Source organism: Triturus cristatus, chromosome 11, assembly GCF_964204655.1.
Source record: "Triturus cristatus chromosome 11, aTriCri1.1, whole genome shotgun sequence".
NCBI lineage: Eukaryota > Metazoa > Chordata > Amphibia > Caudata > Salamandridae > Triturus > Triturus cristatus.
Window position 1 is genome coordinate 228990013 of NC_140594.1, and position 20339 is coordinate 229010351.

At 45.5% G+C, this 20339-nt stretch overlaps 1 protein-coding gene across 2 annotated transcripts in view; it reads left to right on the forward strand.

Annotated features, from left to right (window-relative positions):
• SGSM1 (small G protein signaling modulator 1) overlaps nt 1-20339 on the forward strand; it is a 1300548-nt gene that overhangs the window by 1250387 nt on the left and 29822 nt on the right. For both annotated transcript variants that reach the window (XM_085636109.1, XM_085636110.1), the window contains 3 exons: nt 1387-1496; nt 5354-5450; nt 6285-6452. In XM_085636109.1, coding sequence (XP_085492235.1) covers nt 1387-1496; nt 5354-5450; nt 6285-6452 — 375 coding nt within the window. The remainder of the gene's footprint in view (nt 1-1386; nt 1497-5353; nt 5451-6284; nt 6453-20339) is intronic.

The following is a 20339-nucleotide window of genomic DNA, read 5'->3' on the forward strand; positions in this document are numbered from 1 at the left end:
TGTTGGCAGTGAAACTGGTACTGTATGTTAGACCTGGACGATTTTTTATTTTAATGCTGAGAAATAGGGGTGCAAATCCTGGGAAAAATGAAAAATTGTGGCTGGGTTGGCACCACCTCCCACCATTGAACAAGAAAGAGAAACCAAAAAATGTAGGCAAAATATGCCTGTAGTTCTGGTTTCCTTGGGGTATGCAGTCCTCTGTCTGTAAATATCTTTGCCTGGCCCCGCTGTCAGGCAGTGGTAATTACAATGCCCCTGCATCAGCTCGTGATGAGAGCTACTGCAGCATTTCACATGCATTTTCAGGGAAAGCCATTGATTGAGTCTTCAGTGAACAAGTAAACTTGCTAATTAAAATGAGTTTTTAGGGCGGGGTCATTAACTTCTTTGTTATTTACAAAACTTAATGCCAAATTCTCTGACTGGCCACTTCCTTTCTTCTTCTAAAGGTGTATTTTTGCATCAGCATATAAAAACATCATTGAAACTTTTTGGCCTAAAGTTTAACTTTTTTGTAATGTAGAAATCCTAATGGTAAATCCAACCTTTAATTGTTCTGCTGAGTAAATTATGGATCCAGATTTTGCTCCGCAGGAGAATTAAAGAGGACTTATTTTGACTATTTTCAATTTTGCCCAAAGATTTTGCCCACCGCTGCTGGTAGAGTTGGTAGCAGTGATATTGATGGTCATGGCATTGATGGTGTGTAGAAATGGGATAGGTGCTACTTTTATTGATGCTTTTTGTATTGGTCGTGGTCGCATTTGCATTGTGTTTGAGATAAAGAATTGAATGAGACAGGTAGAGTCATGTTTGAGTGATGGTTATAAAATAGTTCTTATTGCATTGCAATTCAAGCCCTCTATAATAGGTGTAATGGTATACCAAAGAGGCAATACCATGAAACTCTAATAATCGGTCACAGAAGGTCACAAAAAGAAAAAAAGCTAAAGATGTCTTAAGCCAGACCTACAAATACCTTTCAATACCCTCCTCGCTTTCACCTGTATAACTTCTAAGTCCAGCCGCCCCTGTTCGAGAGATTCCCCCTAAATCAAAATGTTTTCTTCTCCATTATTCCCAGGATGTAGATCCTAGTTATAACAATTTGTATTTAAATGTGCCTACACTGCAGGGCTGGCCTTTCAAAGCCCCTTCCTTGTATGTTGTTCAACTGATAGCTCTTTTTTTGTAATTATCTTTCTTCAAAAGCAAATCCCTGAAGATAACCTTATGTGGCTGCCTAGAGGCTACAGAAATCACTGTAATAGTCTGTTCTAGCAGTATCCAAAACTAATGTTTTATATTTATATTTCTTGCCCTTTTTTGTACTCTCCATCTCTGGGAATCTGATCCCTTTGCTCTGTCTGGTACCTTCTACAGAGGCGTTGGCGTTCAGCTGCTTCTCAGAGCTCATGAAAAGGATGAACCAAAATTTTCCACACGGAGGAGCTATGGACACACACTTTGCAAATATGAGATCATTGATCCAGGTAATCTGAGTTTAAAGTGCTTTTTATGTTTTATTTTATGTTTTACACATGATGTACAGAAGAGGCTAGGTGTTATTAATGTGGGGTGGGATGGACTCCAGTAGAATGTTAATTGTATAAGGATTGTATAGATATACTTGTATTAAAAGAAGGTGATCCATTCAAATTGAAGGTAAATAATATAATGCTTTTGGCATATTTTGTTAAATCCTGGGTTAGGTTGTAAACACTGTTTTTTTACAGATGTTTTAAAAATAATAGGGAACACTTGGGATTTGATATTTTTAGGAGTTCCAGGTTATTTCCAAAGTACAAGGAAACTTATGCTTGACCTGAATAAGAGTGGGGTCTGCTTTAATGTTGTACTTTTTATCTTGAAAGCAATTAATGAACGGAAAAGTATTATGTTTTAAATGTTGGAGGACTGTAGCATTCTTAATTTGATCTGATGTTTATTAAACGTATATTGTGTATTAGAACAAATTTATTTATTTATTTTTAATTATTGTCTTTGATTATGTCTACTGGCTTTAATTGCTTGTACTTGTTTAGGTTTCGCCAGCAGGAACAGATTCAATCACTGCACCGCTTGAATAACTTTTACAAATTGTGTCAGTTGTTTGTAAGGAGGCTAGTGACTTACCTCGTTCTGACTTGGGGAGTTAAGATTCATCAACCTTCTTGGGAGTTCAAGTTCCGACGCCTACTCATTTTTGAAGATCTTTCAAGATCTAATCTTACACCATGAAGAGCCTAAGGGCCTGCCTTCTCTAATTTACTAGCCTGATTCATCTCACTGATGTTAATCAGTGTCTTTACCCCTCTCCCCATTTTCGTCCTGGTGAAGACCCCAGGCTAAGGAACAAATTACCTTTATCTTACATAGGGTCGAAACGTCAGCGGTCCTTCACAACCCTTCGAGCACAGACGACAGAAATTAACTATCTGTGTTTGCATAATGCTATGTTTGTTTTGTATTAATTTGCCTTCACCAGGCGGGATAGGTTTCAGCGATTTTTGATGTATATATTCCACATTGCCTTTCCTTTTCTTCAACCCTCACAAGCACACATTCCTTCCTGAGCACTTTATTACCCCCCTCCTTTTCGAGCACAGTTTTTAGAAATGTACAGACAAATATGCTGTCCTCTATAATCATGCGATTATTAGAGAATAAATTGCATTTATTTGATTTGTCATGGTGATGCTTTAATGGTTTAATTTCTTTTCAAAGCGATACCAAAGGGGATGATGGACGGAGCGTTTGAGCAAATCACACACTCACCCCCAGTCAACTGATCTGGGTTTAATCCATCATTATTCTTTAGCTCACTCCACCACCCCAGTTCAGACATGGCCATATGCAAATCAGTCTGACCCTGTGCCTTATGGGAACAGTCCAGTGCTGAACTGCCAAGCCATGTCTTACCTGGACCGGAAACAAGCATCCAATTTCTTTTTATGCAAAATGTATCCCCACTGTGACCATCTTTTGTTGTACTGTACTTTGAGAAATGTGACATTTTCCTGCCATAACTATTTGATGCCTGCAACCTATTGCTGCATCACATGACTGGGTGTAGTTGGCATTTGAACTTTGTTTATTCCTCCCAGACAAGCCACACAATAGAGGGATTGGGTGTACCTGGATGGACCATCACTGGTAGGATGGGGGGGCGGAGCTGGATCCCTGCCTTCACACAAAGGACTTCTCACCCCTGCATTGTTCATGCACACTGCCAAGAGCCAAGGCAGGGGAAGCAAGAAATTCAAGCACTTCAACTGGAATTCTCTAGAAACTTCTTCTACTTGAAAGAAAGCATCAGGTCTAAGAATAGGACTACACTCAGACCCACTCTTCTGTTCAATTTTTGGACTTGATGTAGGGCTCTCGGAGTACTGCCTGCTACTGAGGCCTATGTACTTCAGAGGACTGCTTTGCTGCACCTGGAAGGACTACTTTGCTGCTGTAGCCTGTCTTGAACCCTCAGAGGCCTGCCCTGCTGCTTGAGCCTTGTGCCACTGCTAAATCCAGGATTACCAGAGTGAATCCAAGGACTAGGTGGTTGGCCTCCTGATCAGACCTCATGGACAGAAAAGGCTCCAACCATCTTGAAGCTGCACCTGGACCTAGCCTGAGTGGGTCCTAACCCCCTTCCCGCAAGTAGTGCCCTTCCAGTTCTAGACCCTTGGTGGTCTGCTAAAGGTGCCTAGATAGTCAAAATCCAAAACGTTTGGCAAATACTGCTCTGAGAACCAGGAGGAGACTGGGACCAACCTGTTCGGCTCTCTGCCCAAGGTGAATCGCCGGTCGGCCTGATTTCGTTGCAGCTCCCCTCTACGTTCTTCTCTGCAGCAGTAAACCCTATTCAGCGGTCCTTTGTCAAATGGGTATCTGGCTCCATGGAACACTCATCGACTACAGTCTTATCCCTCTGGAGATTTTCAACTTCTAAAAAAGAGATTTAAGTCTGAACGTAGAAATCTTCATCACAACTTCGTTAGCTAAGATTTTCTTGTTAGTGGTTGTCTGGAGCATCACCGTTACATGGCAACTTCCAAGTTTATTTACTAAGGTTCATACTGTGCACCTCCATACATGTGTGGTTCTCAGGACAGTTTTAAAATACGCTTTTGCAATTCTTGGTGGATTCTGTATTCACACATATGGTCTGACACGGTTGAGGACGCAGGGTTTTTTTGTAAAGTATCTTGCAGGTTACTGGCATTGGACAACTTGAAATATGACTTTTTTTAAAATTATTCCAAAAGGGATATTTGATTGGTAGTGCGCTCCGCATCGTTCATACCACATCAATGGGAAAAGGTGCCAGAGATTCTATAACCTATGAAAAACATAGACAAACTATTACATGCTCATGTATTCTTCCGACGTCTGATTCGTTGGCAAACTTGCAATAATTGACATTCGGCTTATTTGTAAGATTCTTTCTTAATAGCACCTTTAAATTTATGTAGCAATTTCACACTTTAGCATCGTACATATGACCATTATTTCCATTAAATATAGCATGGTACACCATCATACCGCCCATCTGTGTGTGGTTTGTTAAGATTTGACTATATTGCACCTTCTTGTAGCTGGCCGTCAATCAATCTTTGAGTCCTTAGTGTTTTGTACAGCACTTAGATCTCACCACCCATCTGGCCCTTTGTACCTGTAGCAGTGTGTTAAACATCAGAAAACCTCAAGACAGTTATTCTCTGTCCAGGATCTACCATCTATATATTGACTCATCTTATAACAGCAAAGCTCGAGCAACGGAGCCTTATTGCCTAGTTACTTACCCCCAAAAATGGTCAAATACAACAGCATTGCATCTGTTGACAGAAACATGAAAAAGTAATTCTAGAACATTAACCATGATGTGTGGTGTTTTAGTCTCTAATTTCCACAGAATGGTCCTGATGGACAGATGTTGCATTTAAACCTCAATTATTCAATAAACCAATCTCAAGTAATGTCTAGTTTTGCTCCAGTACCAGTCTCAGTGCATAGGGCCACATGCATGCAACCTAACTCTGAGATACTCTGAGTCCTGAGATCCTATAGGATAAATTATAGTTAATTATTTTGAAAGTAAACAAAACGAGTCCGTGTCAGTGAGGCACCCACTTCTCTGGCATTTGTGTTATCAGTCTCAAATCATAAACTCCTGAGGCCTCACCTAGTATAAAGGCAGCTTCACCATTTCCAGGGCTATTATTAATATGTAAATTAATTGTTTCTTCTTTCAAATGAAAAATATTGAGTATTTAATTGTTGCATATATAAAATAGAGTAAACTCCACCTGGATCTAATGTGTCTGCTTCTAAACTTGTATTTTGTCCATAGATTCTCGATTCAGAGCTCTTTGAACTAATGCATCAAAATGGGGACTACACTCACTTCTATTTCTGTTATCGGTGGTTTCTTCTGGACTTTAAACGAGGTACGCACCACTAGTAACATAGAAGCGCAATTACTCTTGTTCAGCATAGATTTACTTTACACCAAGGAATCACCTTCTTATTCCAACGTTTGAAAAATATACTTAGAGCTTAATAGAAAAATCTATATGAAATAACCATTCTTTGCCACTAAGCAAGCTCATTGTTGGTGCCAGAGTAGGGTCAAAATAACAAATAAAACCGTAGTGATATTGTTGAACTAAAATAGTTCATAAAACGTCTGATATATGTATTTATTTTTGTAGTCTCATAATAGAACGACAGGGTAGCCTGCCTTTATGCACATTATTAATGAATGCTACATTAATTTATTCATGCACTAAATGTATAGTGTTTCTAACAAACATCGCCTGCTAAAGTTCTGAAATATTTTTCCCTTTCTGGGGAGAGAAAACAAAAGCAAACTAGAGACAGAACATATTGACTTTCACTATGTTTACAATTATTGACAATCTGCCCTTCTAGAAGGGTGCGCACGTATATCAGTATGATCTGAGCCACAATGTACACTGATCCTGACTCCAGCCATACATATGTCAATATGTTTGTTAATCAGGGCCCCTATTTCTAACCTATGGTTGTCCTATCACAGTCAATTTAGTGTGCACAAGGCATTACTGTCAAACGTTTGACTCATGTTTTCATAAAGAAAAAAGTGAACTGCTTGGTGTAAAGCCATATTTGAAGGTATTTTCTACAATTCATTGTAAAATATTTGTTTGTGCAACAGAAGGGTCTATGTCATCAAAAAAGAGTAAAAAGGCATACTAATGTGTCATGCTAACTGGGTTTTTTTGTGTTTCTCTTTCTCACAGAACTAGTTTATGATGACGTTTTTTCAGTCTGGGAGACTATTTGGTCTGCCAAACAAGTCTCTTCTTCCCACTTCGTCCTTTTTATAGCCCTGGCTCTGGTGGAAGTTTATCGAGACATTATTCTAGAAAATAATATGGATTTTACAGACATCATAAAATTCTTTAATGGTAAGTCCTCATTTCTGACGAAGTAGATATTGTAAAAGTCTTGTTAACTGACCGTTGCAGAACTTTGGACATATATGTGCAGTTGACCAGAGCATCCATTGCGTTCTTACACTGCATTTTATTACATCGAATGTGTACAAGTCATAATTTGTGGATATCAGTACCACGTTTTGTTTTAGTTTATTTGTTAATGTTACATTTGTAACATGCTGCCTGCCACAGAGGTGACCTTATAGAGTATGAGAAAGAAGCACCAGGAAGGTCAACAAGTTGTGTCATGGAATGGACAAATTTCCAATAAGCCAAGTCTGTGTCAAATGTATAGCTCGCAGGATGGCTCATTGAGTTAAACTCTTCCTGCTGACACTGCTGTGAGCTGTCAGTCACAATTTGAATCCTTGTAAGGCCATCTCAGTCTTCCATCCTCCTGTGTTCTGTCAACTCCACACCCAAACATATATTTTTGAATGAGGGCAAGTGGGAGCAGCTATGTAGAAACAGCAGACACACCCAAACCACTGCAATTCAAATGTAAATTAATTGATAAATGCAGTAATTTAATGAAATCAGACTATCACAAAAGCATCATTAACAACCCTTAACAAGTGCATATTTCAAAGAATAATCAGTCAGTTACATGAGAGTGCAGACAACAAAGATGAGTTCTCTTACATCTCCTCCAAGTCTTGTGGGAGACACACTGGTTCACGCAACCAGGAGACCAGAAGGGCAACTAGTTGAGCTCATGAAACAGCATTCTCTATCCTGCGTGCAAAGACTTAAAAATGCCAAGAGTTAGAGCCTTTCATAGCTAATAAGTTGACAATCATTTGTATTGATCCATTGTTTAGGATGACATGATCATTCTAGGCGGTCTCCATATTCTGTGATGGGGCTGCATGACAAACTGATTCTGATTTTAAATGCCCATTCATGGCTGAAGAATGTCCCAATTCATCCTTCTCTTGTCTTGTGGTATCAATTTAGTGTTTTCAAATTTCACAACTCAAGCTTTCATCTTTAACAATAATCTAGGTGACATCGGGTTGCTCTGTGTACCCCATCCCGCCCTGAAATATTCTTAAACTTCTGTTGACTATTAAGGGGAAAGTAAAATCCGGCAATATATATTCTGCTTGCTTTCAAAATCATTGGCACTGTATATGCTAGTAAAGGCTAAAAATTTAGAAAAGATCGAGTAAGTACATCATGTCTTTTCGCACACACACACACAAACACACATATATTTACATATTTCCATAACTTCGACATTCCTTCACTATGTAATACTTTTTTGACACGAGCAAAGCAAAGCAAAAGGTTCAGGCACACAGTTGTGTTACTTTAAACCTTCATTAATTCTCTTTCATTGAAAGAACAGAAGCAAGGGCAGACTCCTGGTTTATTGAAAATGAAGTGAAACCATAAAGAAGACTGTAGAAACGAATGGTGATTTATTTTAATTTCAGTTAATTGATGCCAAACACAAATTATGTGCAACTATTTTAAATAGCAGATTTACAAAGGCAGCATTGAAAGCTAACACGCAACATTGCTCTGAATTTGCACAATTCTTATATATAAAGGTCTTCATTTGCAAGATTCAAACTCTTAAGAGATACTGTTGCTTAACACCTTCACTAGAACATTATGCGAATTCTTAGGGTGGCGAGAGGGGACTGCATCCTACTTTCAGTGTGTGAATTAACCTCTCAGCATTCAAACATCATTGCTCTACTCTCTGACTGGTTTAACCCCTTCAGTGCCCATGACGAGCTGGACTCGTCATGGGCCGCGGTGGCGCTGTGCCCATGACGAGTCCAGCTCGTCATAGACCCCGCCCGCTAATGCAACGGCCGGCACTGGGCGGGGAAAGGGGCGGGCACTGAAGGGGTTAAAAAGTGCACTCCTTCCAAGAATTGGATCCTATCCAGATCATCTTAAACTAAAAAGGTAACACTTCCTTTAAAAAAACAAAAAAAAAGCCTACATCTAATCCTGGTGAGCTGATATTGATCTGATTCCATTTGTTTTCAAAGACAACACTTACACCTTCATTATGCATGTTTATACAGAGATTCAGGCATTGAACAATATCCAGTATTTCGTCCAATTTAGGGCACACTATGAAAGAAGTCTCCCACCTGCCTCATCCTTTAAGACAAGTTTCAGACTCCATTTTCCTATCTTTTTCAAACTTGTCCATATGTAATAGAACCACTTTCAATTGGACTAGCATTAAATCTGTTTAAATCCAAGCCTTTCTTAGATACTGTAGTATGTCTTCCCAACCTATTTAATTCAGGTCGTTCATCACTTTTTCTTTAGTTTATGAAGGCAATTGTTAATAATATATTTTTAAGGAGAGCTCTTTACAGACCGGCAATTCTGAAAAATGCCTGACTTATTTTGGGACCAGTCAGTTATCTAGGCATCCCTTTTTGCACAAGCTGTCAGACATTTGAATAACTGCTTAGGCTTAAGGATGAACAACTCCACCATCTATGCAAAAGTCTTCAATACCTTAGGCCCCCAGACATCTCCCAGTGTAGAGAACTCATTTACTTCACTCCATTTGCTTGTCTTCCATAGGAAGGTGGAACTAGTCAATGTATCCCAGCCTTCTGGTAACCACTATCCATGTCCAATCGCCATGGCTGTGTGTTGTAGCAGGCCCCCTCAGCTCCCTCCCTTATAGAGTGCCTCCTGGTATCCTGCTTCTCCTATTGCATGTCTGTTCTCATCAATGATTCCTGTTTGGGTGCAAAGGGCAAATCATTTATTACCACTAGATGGGTCATTCAGCAGTTCTTTTGTAAGTCTGAAAGAGGCATTCCTCCATCAGACACTCCTAGTCAGTTTACATTGTCCAATGCTTAGAGTCCCCCTCATCCTAGAACACTGTACAAATTAAAGCATTAAACCTGTGAAAGAAAGATACTCAATGCAGTGTATTTTTCAGCATATGTAGTAAACAGGGTAGTTCTTCCATTTTATTTAGAGTGGTAGTCCAGTAGTGAGGGGCAACAGCCTCCAATGATGGGCACCTCTCTGTAAATCTGATAGGATCGATACAAGTTGCACCAGTGCAAGTCATCTACACTCCTTGTGACATATATTCCCAGGCATTGAAACCATATTTTTGAAAATGAAAATGAGAAGTGTATCCTGCAATTTGGTCTCAGGCTGATTAAGGATATAGCCATTTAAGATTAAATCACAAGTATTTTCCAAACCACCTAAAAATGGAAAGGATTCTTTCTATTATTGTTGTAGGGGACCCTTAACTCATGCTGCTTGTACAATAGCATCCTTGTTCCTAAAGTTCAGGATACAACTGATGAATTCTCCAAGTATGCCTTGTGCCAGAGAAGCAAGCAGGGAGGTCCATCAGTACATTCAATACTGGTGATTCCACAAAAGGGTACACAACAGGACCTTTGGTGTGGTGTGACTCCAGATATTTGCCCTGTCTGCTTTTGCAGGCTTTAGAATTCTTGCATTTTATCCCTTCTGACCAGTAATGGACTACCTGTGTTCCACCTTTTAACATGGTTGGCTTGGTATACTCCTAATTTGGCAAATTTAACTTGCTTATAAGTCCCTAAAATAGGATTCAAAGTATACTCCGGGCCTGGAAGTTAAATGTCACAAGTGGACTGTAGTTCTGCCATCCACTGCTCTGGCAGTGCAAACATATCTTCAGACCAACCATTGTAGTCTTATTGGAACACTGTAAAAGTTGCAATTCAACCTGTCAAAATAAGTCAGTTTGATAGGTCTAATTCTTCTTTTTAAATATTAATAAGTCAACCCTAAGTAGGACTTCCAGTCCACAAGGCAGTGCACAAGGAATTTAACAGTAGGGCATGTAGAAATTTAATGTTAACAAGTCTCTACGGTTACTAGCACTAAAACGCTGTTTTCACTGTAGGAAGGTTGGCTGGCCCACAGAGAAATAGTAGGAAGAAATATTAAATACTGGTATGGAGGTCTTAGGGTAGGGATCAGCTAGAAACTTAATTAAAAAACTCTTTTTAATATTTATCAAAAGCCCAATTTAAGAGTAAAGTCTGAATTTTGGTAAGTATTTTCAAAAAGTAACTATTTTCCCTGCTTGAAAATCCTATTGGCTAATTTAGTTGAGCCTTGAACTTCCAGCTGGTGAAGGGCACTGAATGAGGTAGGAAAACTGCTCACAGAGCAGGGACAAATGCCTGGGTGCGAGCAAGTGTTTTTGTTCCTCTAGCAGAACTTTATTAGAGTGGTAGTCCAGTAGTGAGGGGCAACAGCCTCCAATGATGGGCACCTCTCTGTAAATCTGATAGGATCCGATAGAAGTTGCACCAGTGCAAGTCATCTACACTCCTTGTGACATATATTCCCAGGCATTGAAACCATATTTTTTAAAATGAAAATGAGAAGTGTATCCTGCAATTTGGTCTCAGGCTGATTAAGGATATAGCCATTTAAGATTAAATCACAAGTATTTTCCAAACCACCTGTGCCCAGGAACTTAATTTACTTCAAATGGGTCTCCCCTGTCACAATCCGATGTCAGACACCTGTACAGGCCCCTTCTTTAGTTGCCCCAGTCAGGCAGGCACCAATCCCAGTGGGAGAAGAGGTTCCCCCAAAACTGGATTGGAGTGACCAGAGAGGAGGGGCTGCTCAGTACTCTGGCCCTACCTGTATGTGGCCACACAGGGCCTGTACAATGGGGAAGGGTTTCACCATTATGGAGTTTAGGAGTGAGAAGCACTGTGAGATTGTTTGCAGTAGGGCAGATGGGAACTGCTGCAAAATTGGATAGGGTTACCCCTGGGATCTTTTATCCCATTGGTTTGGGAGAGGCCGGCATTCACCCCTCCAACAAGCTAATGCCAGGCATAAATGTGGCATCAACTGGGCACCCTATGCAGAATACTGCTGGTCCTGAGGAAAATCCCAAAAGTACTGAACCTGTGGTCTGAGACCTGAGAGGGGCCCTGAAGGATTGGTCCTGCTCCCTCTTGTACCCAGCACAAGTAAGTAGACTCCAATAGTCATATTCTTGATCAAGCTACACAGATCCAGCAAGCTACAAGAGTTCTTTCCTGCAGCTTCTCAGCTGACCAGCTCCAACTTGACCTAACCTGGGCCCTTCTGTAGGCCTCTGCTATTCCTGAAGTCTTGGCAGTGTTTGGCTGGACTTCTTCTATGATCCCATTGCCCCTTGGCTGAAGATTAAAGTTTCCCTGGCTCAGAGCTTCTACGTAGCAGCAAATCAAAATTAAGCAGGACCTCTCGGAGCAGGTTATCTAGCCTCATGGAACCTTCTTTGGCTATGCCTGCAGCCTGCCCCACTCAAGGATTCTGAGCTCCAAAAAAGCACTGAGTGTGAATGTAGAACCTTGACCCGGTGAAGGTGCCAAACGTATCTGACCAGTGAGAGGTCTTCCTTGTGCATGAAATTCAAATTTCTCCCTTTCGAAGTTTTTCCCACCAAAATCAGTTCTTCACTAGGATCACAACCAACAGCTATCTGACCTCATGGAGCCTTCTTCTACCAGAGCTTTGCCCCACTAAATATTTTGGACTTCCATTTTTTAGACTATTGGACCAATTTATATCTTGGCAGTCTAGATACTCCGTTGCAACGGAGTATCTATACTGCTAATATAATGGTCCGCCCGCCCGATTTAGATGCGGGCGGACCATAGGTTTAGTCATGGCAGAGACTACTCAGTGTCCGCTGTGATTATCCTCTCAGACAGCCCTGTGGAGGAAGGGCCATCAGAGAAAAACCTGTAATTCTGCCTCACCTTGGGCTAAAGCCAGACTGACAGGCTGCATGATACAAGATGGCTAGACCACAAACATGGGCAGACCAACCGGTCAAATTTCACTGCCTGTCACATCCAGGAAAGCCCTGGCGGTAATGGACAGTAAAAACAATTAGACGCCCTACCCGGGAGATGACTTCCATAGTGAGGGGGCCATTTTCCTTTAAATTTCAAAAAGAAAACCCTGTTTCAGGATTTTATTTTGGAAAATAACAAAAGAAAACAGTTTGGTGCAGGGCACCATCCTGTTGCTGGAGCCCTGCATCAAACTTCAAAAGGCGTTTATCAAAACCACTGTGATGAGAGTCCCTGCTAATGCTTTTTAAATGACCACTAGCTTGCTCATCATTTATAAATTCAGTGAGCGACACCTCTGTCAGGGCGACAGAGAAGTTCCCCCATCTCCCTGGCACAGAAACAGGCCACCAGCCAAAATCTAAATCGGCCCCTAAATCTCAAGATAAAACCTCGAACCAAATCAAACCTGGTTTCCATATATAACTTGTGCTCTCTCGCGGTCTGCCTAAAATTTTGTCTAGGTCCCGGTCTACTGCTCCGGAAAAGCCATAGCAGTTCACTGTGGTAGGCCCTTTAATGCTTTTTGGCACCGTTTTTTTTAACACTTTAAAAATTAATCCCTCCAGTTATAAGTTGTTTATGCAGAAGTGTTCAAAGAGCAACTCTTTGCATATCTTCCCTTGGTGGGTTGTAATTTTGTTTAAATGTTTTTTTGCCATTAAAATTGATACCAAAGGGAAATTAGAATTGGTGTCTAAACTGTGCTGTCGTACCGGTCAGACCTCAGTGAAAATATTAAGCAAATCGATATAGTACCAAAAAACGTATACAACAGAAATTGTAGCCATTGAAGCCATATACTAATTTTTGGAAGGTGAATTTTTGGTAGGCATAAGTATGCTCCTACCACTAGCAATAAGGCCACCAACACAATATAAGATCCTGTCAAGGTCTCAATACATTAGCCCCTGGCTCAACCTTTGGTGGCTGGCTGCGAGCAGTCAGGCTTAACTTGGGAGACAGGTGTGTAAAGCATTTAAAAACACCAATACATTAAATAAATAAGAAACATACAATAAAAATTCACACCCAATTTATAAAAATAAGAAATATGTTTATGATTAAAATGACATCAAAATGATAAAATCTGATGTAGAGAGCCGGAGATATGCATTTTGAAAGAATAAACACTTTCTAGTACTTCAAAACATATAGCTCCAACTTGGGACATCTGGCTGCACTTGTCCGGGACAAAGTAAAAGTTTGAGGCTGACGGCGATGGAGCCCAAGTCAGATACACTAAGCGGGAGAGCCTGATCTAAATTTTATCTTCGCATTTAGTCATTTTTCTGGAGGATTATCTCTTGTCGTTGAGCAAGTCTCTTCTTGCTGTCGGGATTTGAGACGACAGCGGCTTGCCTCAGCGTGGGGCTTCAGTGAAATCCTGGAAGTCTTGAGCTACAGCGCTTTCAGCGGGACAATCCTGAAATCCAGGCCTGGGTCGCAGTTCGACGTCGACAGCTTGACTGTCGTTTACAGGTCGGTCACCTATGGAGCTTTTACCAAAAGTTCCTCCAAACTTTTCTAAACTATTGGAACTTTTTCCTGAAGTTCCTTTTGAGGGTTCAAAGTGTCTGAAACACAAATCCAAGGGTCTAGTAGCTCTCAGATGGTCCTTGGAAGTTTGAGACTACAATTTCCATGATGCCCTCTGCCTAATCCTTACATGCACACTGGACGCACTCCAGGCTGGGGACATCTTGGGGGAGATGGTGCAGGTGAGCTCTGTAAATCTGTTGCTTTCAGGGAGTCCACTCCTTAATCCTTTTTGAAGCAAGACAAAGTCCTCAGTGCTGTATTTCCAAGTGTGTAGCAGGAGCAGTCCTTCAGAGTGCAATCCTTAGGGTTACAGACCAGGGTTCCAGCAGGGAAGTCGTCCTTCTCCTTGTAGTTTCAGGCAGCAGCTCGGAGTTGCTCTGCAGCGCTCACATATTTATCCAGTGTTCTGGGGCGACAAGTAGGGGTAAATTCCTGACCAGTGGGGTACAGGGTGCCACCCAAAAGCATGACAACTTCGTCCAAAGCAAAGTGTGGCATATTCTAGTCCCACAAAGCACTGTACTTTAAGATTCAAGATGGAGAATTTCTCTTTTTGGGAGTAAGATCTGGGTAAACCAGCCTACTGTTGTGGCTCATTACCCTTAACAGTCACCTTCCAGACCTCCTTCAAATTCCATACCTGGGGCTTCCATCAGGCTGGGGGGTACAGCAAGAGGGAGTAGGCTTGGCTGGCATTCCTTATTTTCCCACTCTCTTTGAAGCCCAGTTTGTTTACCCAGCCTCATTCCTGGCCTGTTCCCTGCAGCTGCAGAGCTCTCCCGACCAGATAACCCCTGCATCTGAAAGAGACACGTTAGTGATAGCTTCCTTACCTTAGAATATCCCCAGGCATCAGACTGGATCCGGAAAGTTTTGCTAGCAGTACCCCTGCGCGTCAGTAGATGGCGTCGTGCGGCTCCGCGTCCGTCGCTGGCGTCGTAAGCGCCGAGATGACGTCACGGAGACTACTTAGGTGCCACCCATACGCGCTGACGTTTGTTCTTTCTTATTCCGCGCCAGAAAGCGCAGATCTGGTTAGAGCACTACCTTAGTCACTTTTTGACTAACCTTTTTGAGACTTATGTCTCCTGTACAATTTTGGTTTCCTTGGTGCACGTAGGGATGCCTGGATTTATGTCTTGTGGGGCCTGCCGTCGCAATATGTCGGTGGCGGACCCCCACAATGTCTGCCTCTACTGCCTGGAGACCGACCACGACTCTCGGCCCTGTCGGGACTGTCGGGCCATGGCCCGAAGGCCTTGAGGGAGCGGCGCCGGAAGCTGCTGGAGGTCTGGCACTCGTCCCAGCGCCGTTCCCGGGGCCGTTCCAGGGAACGCTCGTGGGGCCACAGTCGTCGCTCCTCGAGCTCCAAGTCTTCACCCTCAGATTCGGGTTAGAGACGACACAAAAAGAAGTCAAAGAAGCGTGTTCGCTCTCCGACGTCCCCCCGTCGGTCCCCAGATGCGGACGAGGGGGACAGGGGTTCTGCGCCTGTGGCTCCTTCGGAGCCCGGGAGTCCCGCGGCCTACCCACCTTGCCCGGGTCCGTCGGCGACTCCCGCACAGGTGCAAGAATTTCTAGCTACCATGGACCGCCTCTTTAGGCCTTGGGCTCCCGTCGGTGCGCCTTCGGGCACTGCGGTCCCGTGCCGGATCGGCGGATCCAGCTTCGGCACCACAGGATCCTGCGCCGTTGGCTCCGGCCACGGCGCCTCAAGGTCCAGCACTGCCGGCTCTGGCCCCAGCACCACGCTCGGCTGCACCTCCGGCGCCGCTGTGGATGTCATTTGTCCCGCCTTTTTTCCCCGGTTCCAGGACCATTTTGTTCCTACCTGGGATCCGCATTTGGGCACGGTGCCGGCTCGGGCCCGGCCGGTGCCGTTCTCGGCGCCGTTTGTTCCTTCTCCGGCTCCTGCTCTGCCGCTGTGGTCTGTTCCCCATGCGGCGGAGGTGGAGGACGACTGTGAGGGGTCAGAGGACCCTCTTGGCCATCAGTGTGACTCCGAGCATGACTGGGTGGATGATTTAGAGGATGCCGGTGACCTCGACGTCTCCTCTGAACCAGGGTTTGCCTCTCCCCCGCCTACCATGGAGGAGGGCTCCTCCTACACGATGGTGCTCCGTCAGGCTGCTGAGGTCCTCAACCTTGATCTCCCAATGGGGGCCCTCAAAACTAATCTCCTCACTGAAGTGCTCCAGATGGCATCCACTTCGTCGGAGCCCCTGCTACCATTTAATGACACCCTCACTGACGTCTTGTTGGTCACCTGGTGGCAGCCGGCCACAGGGCCCCCTTTGGATAAGAATGTCATCTGGCGTCACCGCCCGGAGCCTGGTGACCCCGCTTTTCTGACCACTCATCCTACGCCTTAGAGCCTGGTTATCCAAGCCTCGACGTCGCAGAGTGCCTTTCCCTCGGCTCCGCCGGACAAGGACTCTAAGAAGCTGGAGCAGTTCGGTAAGCGGTTGTTCTCTTTGGCCAGCTTGGGACTGTGGTCTGTGAACACCGCATGCCTATTGGGCCGCTATTCCAACGCGGTGTGGGATACAGTTGCACAGGTGTTGCCTCAGTGTCCTGAGGAGACCCAGGCTGTTGCTGAGGATAAGGATGCGGCTAAGTTCGCCATTCGGTGTGAGTTGGACACCGCGGACTCGCTGGGTAGAGCAATCTCTACGACTGTAGCGCTTTGTCACCACACCTGGCTGAGATCTAGCGGGTTCTCACCAGATGTCCAAAGCTCGCTCATGGATATACCCTTTAATGGCACTCTCCTGTTTGGCGATAAGGCCGACAGTGCACTGGAGCGTTTTAAGGACTCGCGGGCCACGGCCAAGTCCTTAGGTCTTTCCACGGAAGGCCCAGCCACTCCTGGTTTTTGTTCCTGTCGTGGCCACGGCAGAGGCGCCCAGGCATGTTCCTTCGGCAAGCCTGTGCAGAACCAGACTCAGCGCGGCTGCGGATGCGGCTTCCTCAGGGGCGGGTCTGGGAATCAGCATGGGGGTCAGTCCACCTCCGCCCTGCTGCTTCTACCTCCAAACCTTCCTAATCTGTGCTTTGTGGAGCACCCCACGCCAGTGGGTGGCAGGATCCACCATCACCTCCCCCACTGGCACGCTGTTACATCGGACAAGTGGGTACTGCAAATCGTCCGCAAGGGTTACTCCCTTCCCTTTCAGTCCACCCCTCCAGCCATGCCACCTCAGTACCACCGCATGTCGGGGGACCACTTGGCAACTCTCCAACAGGAAGTTACGGCCCTCTTGGCCAAGGGGGCCATTGAATGCCTTCCTGGGCTGGAAGTAGGAGTGGTTGTTATTCCCACTATTTTCTGGTCCCCAAGAAGGACAAAGGGGGTCTGTGTCCCATCTTGGACCTCCGGAACGTCAACCGCTTCCTCCAGAAGGAGAAGTTCAATATGCTGACTCTGGCTCAGGTCTTGGCTGCCCTCGACCCTGGCAACCGGATGGTAGCGTTGGACTTGCAGGATGCCTATTTTCATGTCCCCATCCTGCCGGCCCACCGGCGTTACCTGCGGTTCGCAGTAGGCCAGGAGCATATTCAGTTTGCCGTGCTCCTTTTCGGCCTTACCAGCGCCCCTCGGGTGTTCACAAAGGTGATGGCCGTGGTCGCAGCTCACCTGCGCAGGTCAGGGGTGTCAGTCTTCCATTACTTCGACGACTGGTTGTTGAAGGCGGGCTCGCCCCAGGCAGTTGTCAACCACCTCCAGACGACGGCCGACCTCCTGCATTTGCTGAGGTTCTCCATCAACAGCGAGTCTGGGATATTCAGGGTATGATTCCGATCTTTCAGCCTCTATCCCGGGTTTCAGTCAGGATGACCCTCCGGCTCCTGGGCCTGATGGCCTCCTGCATCCTGCTGGTGCCGCATGCCAGGTGGCATATCCTGGCTCTGCAGTGGGACCTGAAGTTCCAGTGGGCGCAGCATCAGGGCAACCTGTCCGATCATGTCCAGATCTCGGAGGGCACTGCACGACAATTGCAGTGGTGGCTCACGAATCGCGATTGACTCAATGGCAGATCCCTTTCCCTTCCCCAACCGGAGCACATAGTGGACGGATGCATCCCTCCTGGGATGGGGAGGCCACTTGGGAGAGGCGGAGAGGCGGAGAACAGAGGTCTCTGGTCTCCGGTGGAGTCCCAGCTCCATATCAACCTTTTGGAGCTTCGGGCGATCTGACTTGCACTGAAGGCATTCCTTCCCTCTGTCCGGGGAAGTGTGGTGCAGGTGTTCACAGACCACACCACCGCCATGTGGTATTGCAGCAAACAGGGCGGGGTGGGGTCCTGGACCCTCTGTCAGGAGGCTCTGCGCCTCTGGACATTGCTGGAACATCAGGGCATCACCTTGGTGTTTCAACACCTGGCAGGTTCTCTGAACGCCAGGGCGGAAGAACTCAGCCGCCGGTGCTTGATGGATCACGAATGGCATCTGAACTCGGACATGGTGCAAGGTCTCTTTCAGCAGTGGGGAGAGCCTTGGTTAGATCTATTCGCCACCTAAGAGAACGCGCAATGTCATCAGATCTACACGTTGGAATTTCCAAGGCGGCACTCACTCGGCGACGCTTTTCGTCGCGAGTGGAGTTGCGGTCTGTTGTACACCTTTCCGCCTATACCACTTCTGCCCAGAGTGCTGAAGAAGATTCCGCGCGACCGGGCCCAAGTCATCCTTGTGGCTTCAGATTGGGCACAAAGATACTGGTATCCCGAGCACTCAGCATGCCGATCGACCCCCCCCCCGATTTGTCTGCCTCTTTGGGAGGATCTTTTGTCGCAGCAGCAGGGGACGGTCCTCCACCCGAACCTGTCCAGCCTCCACCTCCATGCGTGGAGATTGAGCGGCGGCAGTTGACAGCCTTCGATCTTCCTCCCGAGGTCTGTGATGTCATTCCGGCAGCCAGGCGTCCCTCCACTAAAACGGTATACGCCTGCAGGTGGAATACGTTTGTTGCATGGTGCACAGCTAAGGCTATGGATCCCCTCTCTGCCCCTCTGAAGTCCTTCTGTTCCTTCTTTCTTTGGGCCAGCAGGGCTCTGCTTTGGGCACTATCAAAGGTTATCTTTCGGCCATCTCCGCCTTTTTACGGCTTCCTGATCAGCCTTCTCTTTTTAAGTCTCCGGTTGTTAGCCGTTTCTTAAAAGGCATTACGCACACGTTTCCTCCCGTGCTGTTCATAATGCCTCAATGGGACTTAAACCTTGTCTTGACATATCTGATGTGCGCACTCTTCGAGCCCCTTCATACCTGTCCTTTGCATCTTCTCACTCTCAAGACTGCCTTCCTGGTCACTATCACCTCTGCCAGAAGAGTGAGTGAGCTCCAGGCTCTTTCTTCCAAACCTCCTTTCATTTCTGTTCATCCGGACAAGGTGGTTTTAAGGACCCATCCTTTCTTGCCAAAGGTTGTCACGCCCTTCCACATCGGGCAGACCATCACTTTGCCCACCTTCTTTCCACCTCCGCATCCTTCAAAAGAGGAAGAGAGGCTCCACCGTCTGGACCCAAAATGTGCGCTCACGTTCTATCTGAAGCGCACACACCAGTTCCGGGTGGATGACCAGCTCTTTGTTGGCTACGTGGGCGCCAAAAAGGGTTGGGCGGTGCACAAACGAACCATCTCTTGGTGGGTCGTTCTGTGCATCAAAGCTTGTTACTCGTTGGCTAAGAACGAGCCTCCTGTGGGGCTGCGTGCCCATTCTACCAGGGGGACAGCAGCCACTACTGCCTTGGGACGCGGCGTTCCCTTGCAGGATATTTGTCAGGCTGCTACGTGGGCCTCGCTGCACACGTTTACCAAGCATTACTGCCTGACAGTCAAGTCTGGAGAGACGGCTTCTTTGGCCGTTCTGTTCTCCGTGACTTTCTGGTGGAATCTATTCGCAGACCCACCACCGGGGTTAGTATTGCTGGGGTATCTATTTTAAGGTAAGGAATCTATCACTAACGTGTCTTTTTCAGATGCACAAGTTGCTACTTGTGTAATGATATATCTGTAAGAGACATTAGTTAGTGATAGATTCCTTACCGCCCCACCCATCCTCCCCGTTCTGCGAACTGATTTCTAGGGTTAAGGTCATCCCCTTCAGGGCCCTAGCTTCTTGGCACCAGTGGTCAGTTTCTTGCATGGCTCTACGTTCCTGGCGCGGAAAGTCGTGTACAGAACTGACGTCAGCGCGCTTGGGTGGCGCCTAAGTAGTCTCCTTGACGTCATTTCGGCGCTTACGACGCCAGCGACAGATGCGGAGCCGCACAACTCCACCTACTGACGCGCAGGTGTACTGCTAGCAAAACTTTTCGGATCCAGTCTGACGCCTGGGGATATTCTAAGGTAAGGAATCTATCACTAACTAATGTCTCTAACAGATATATCGTTACTACACAAGTAGTAACTTGTGCATCTATGGAGGCCACTTATCACCTAATCA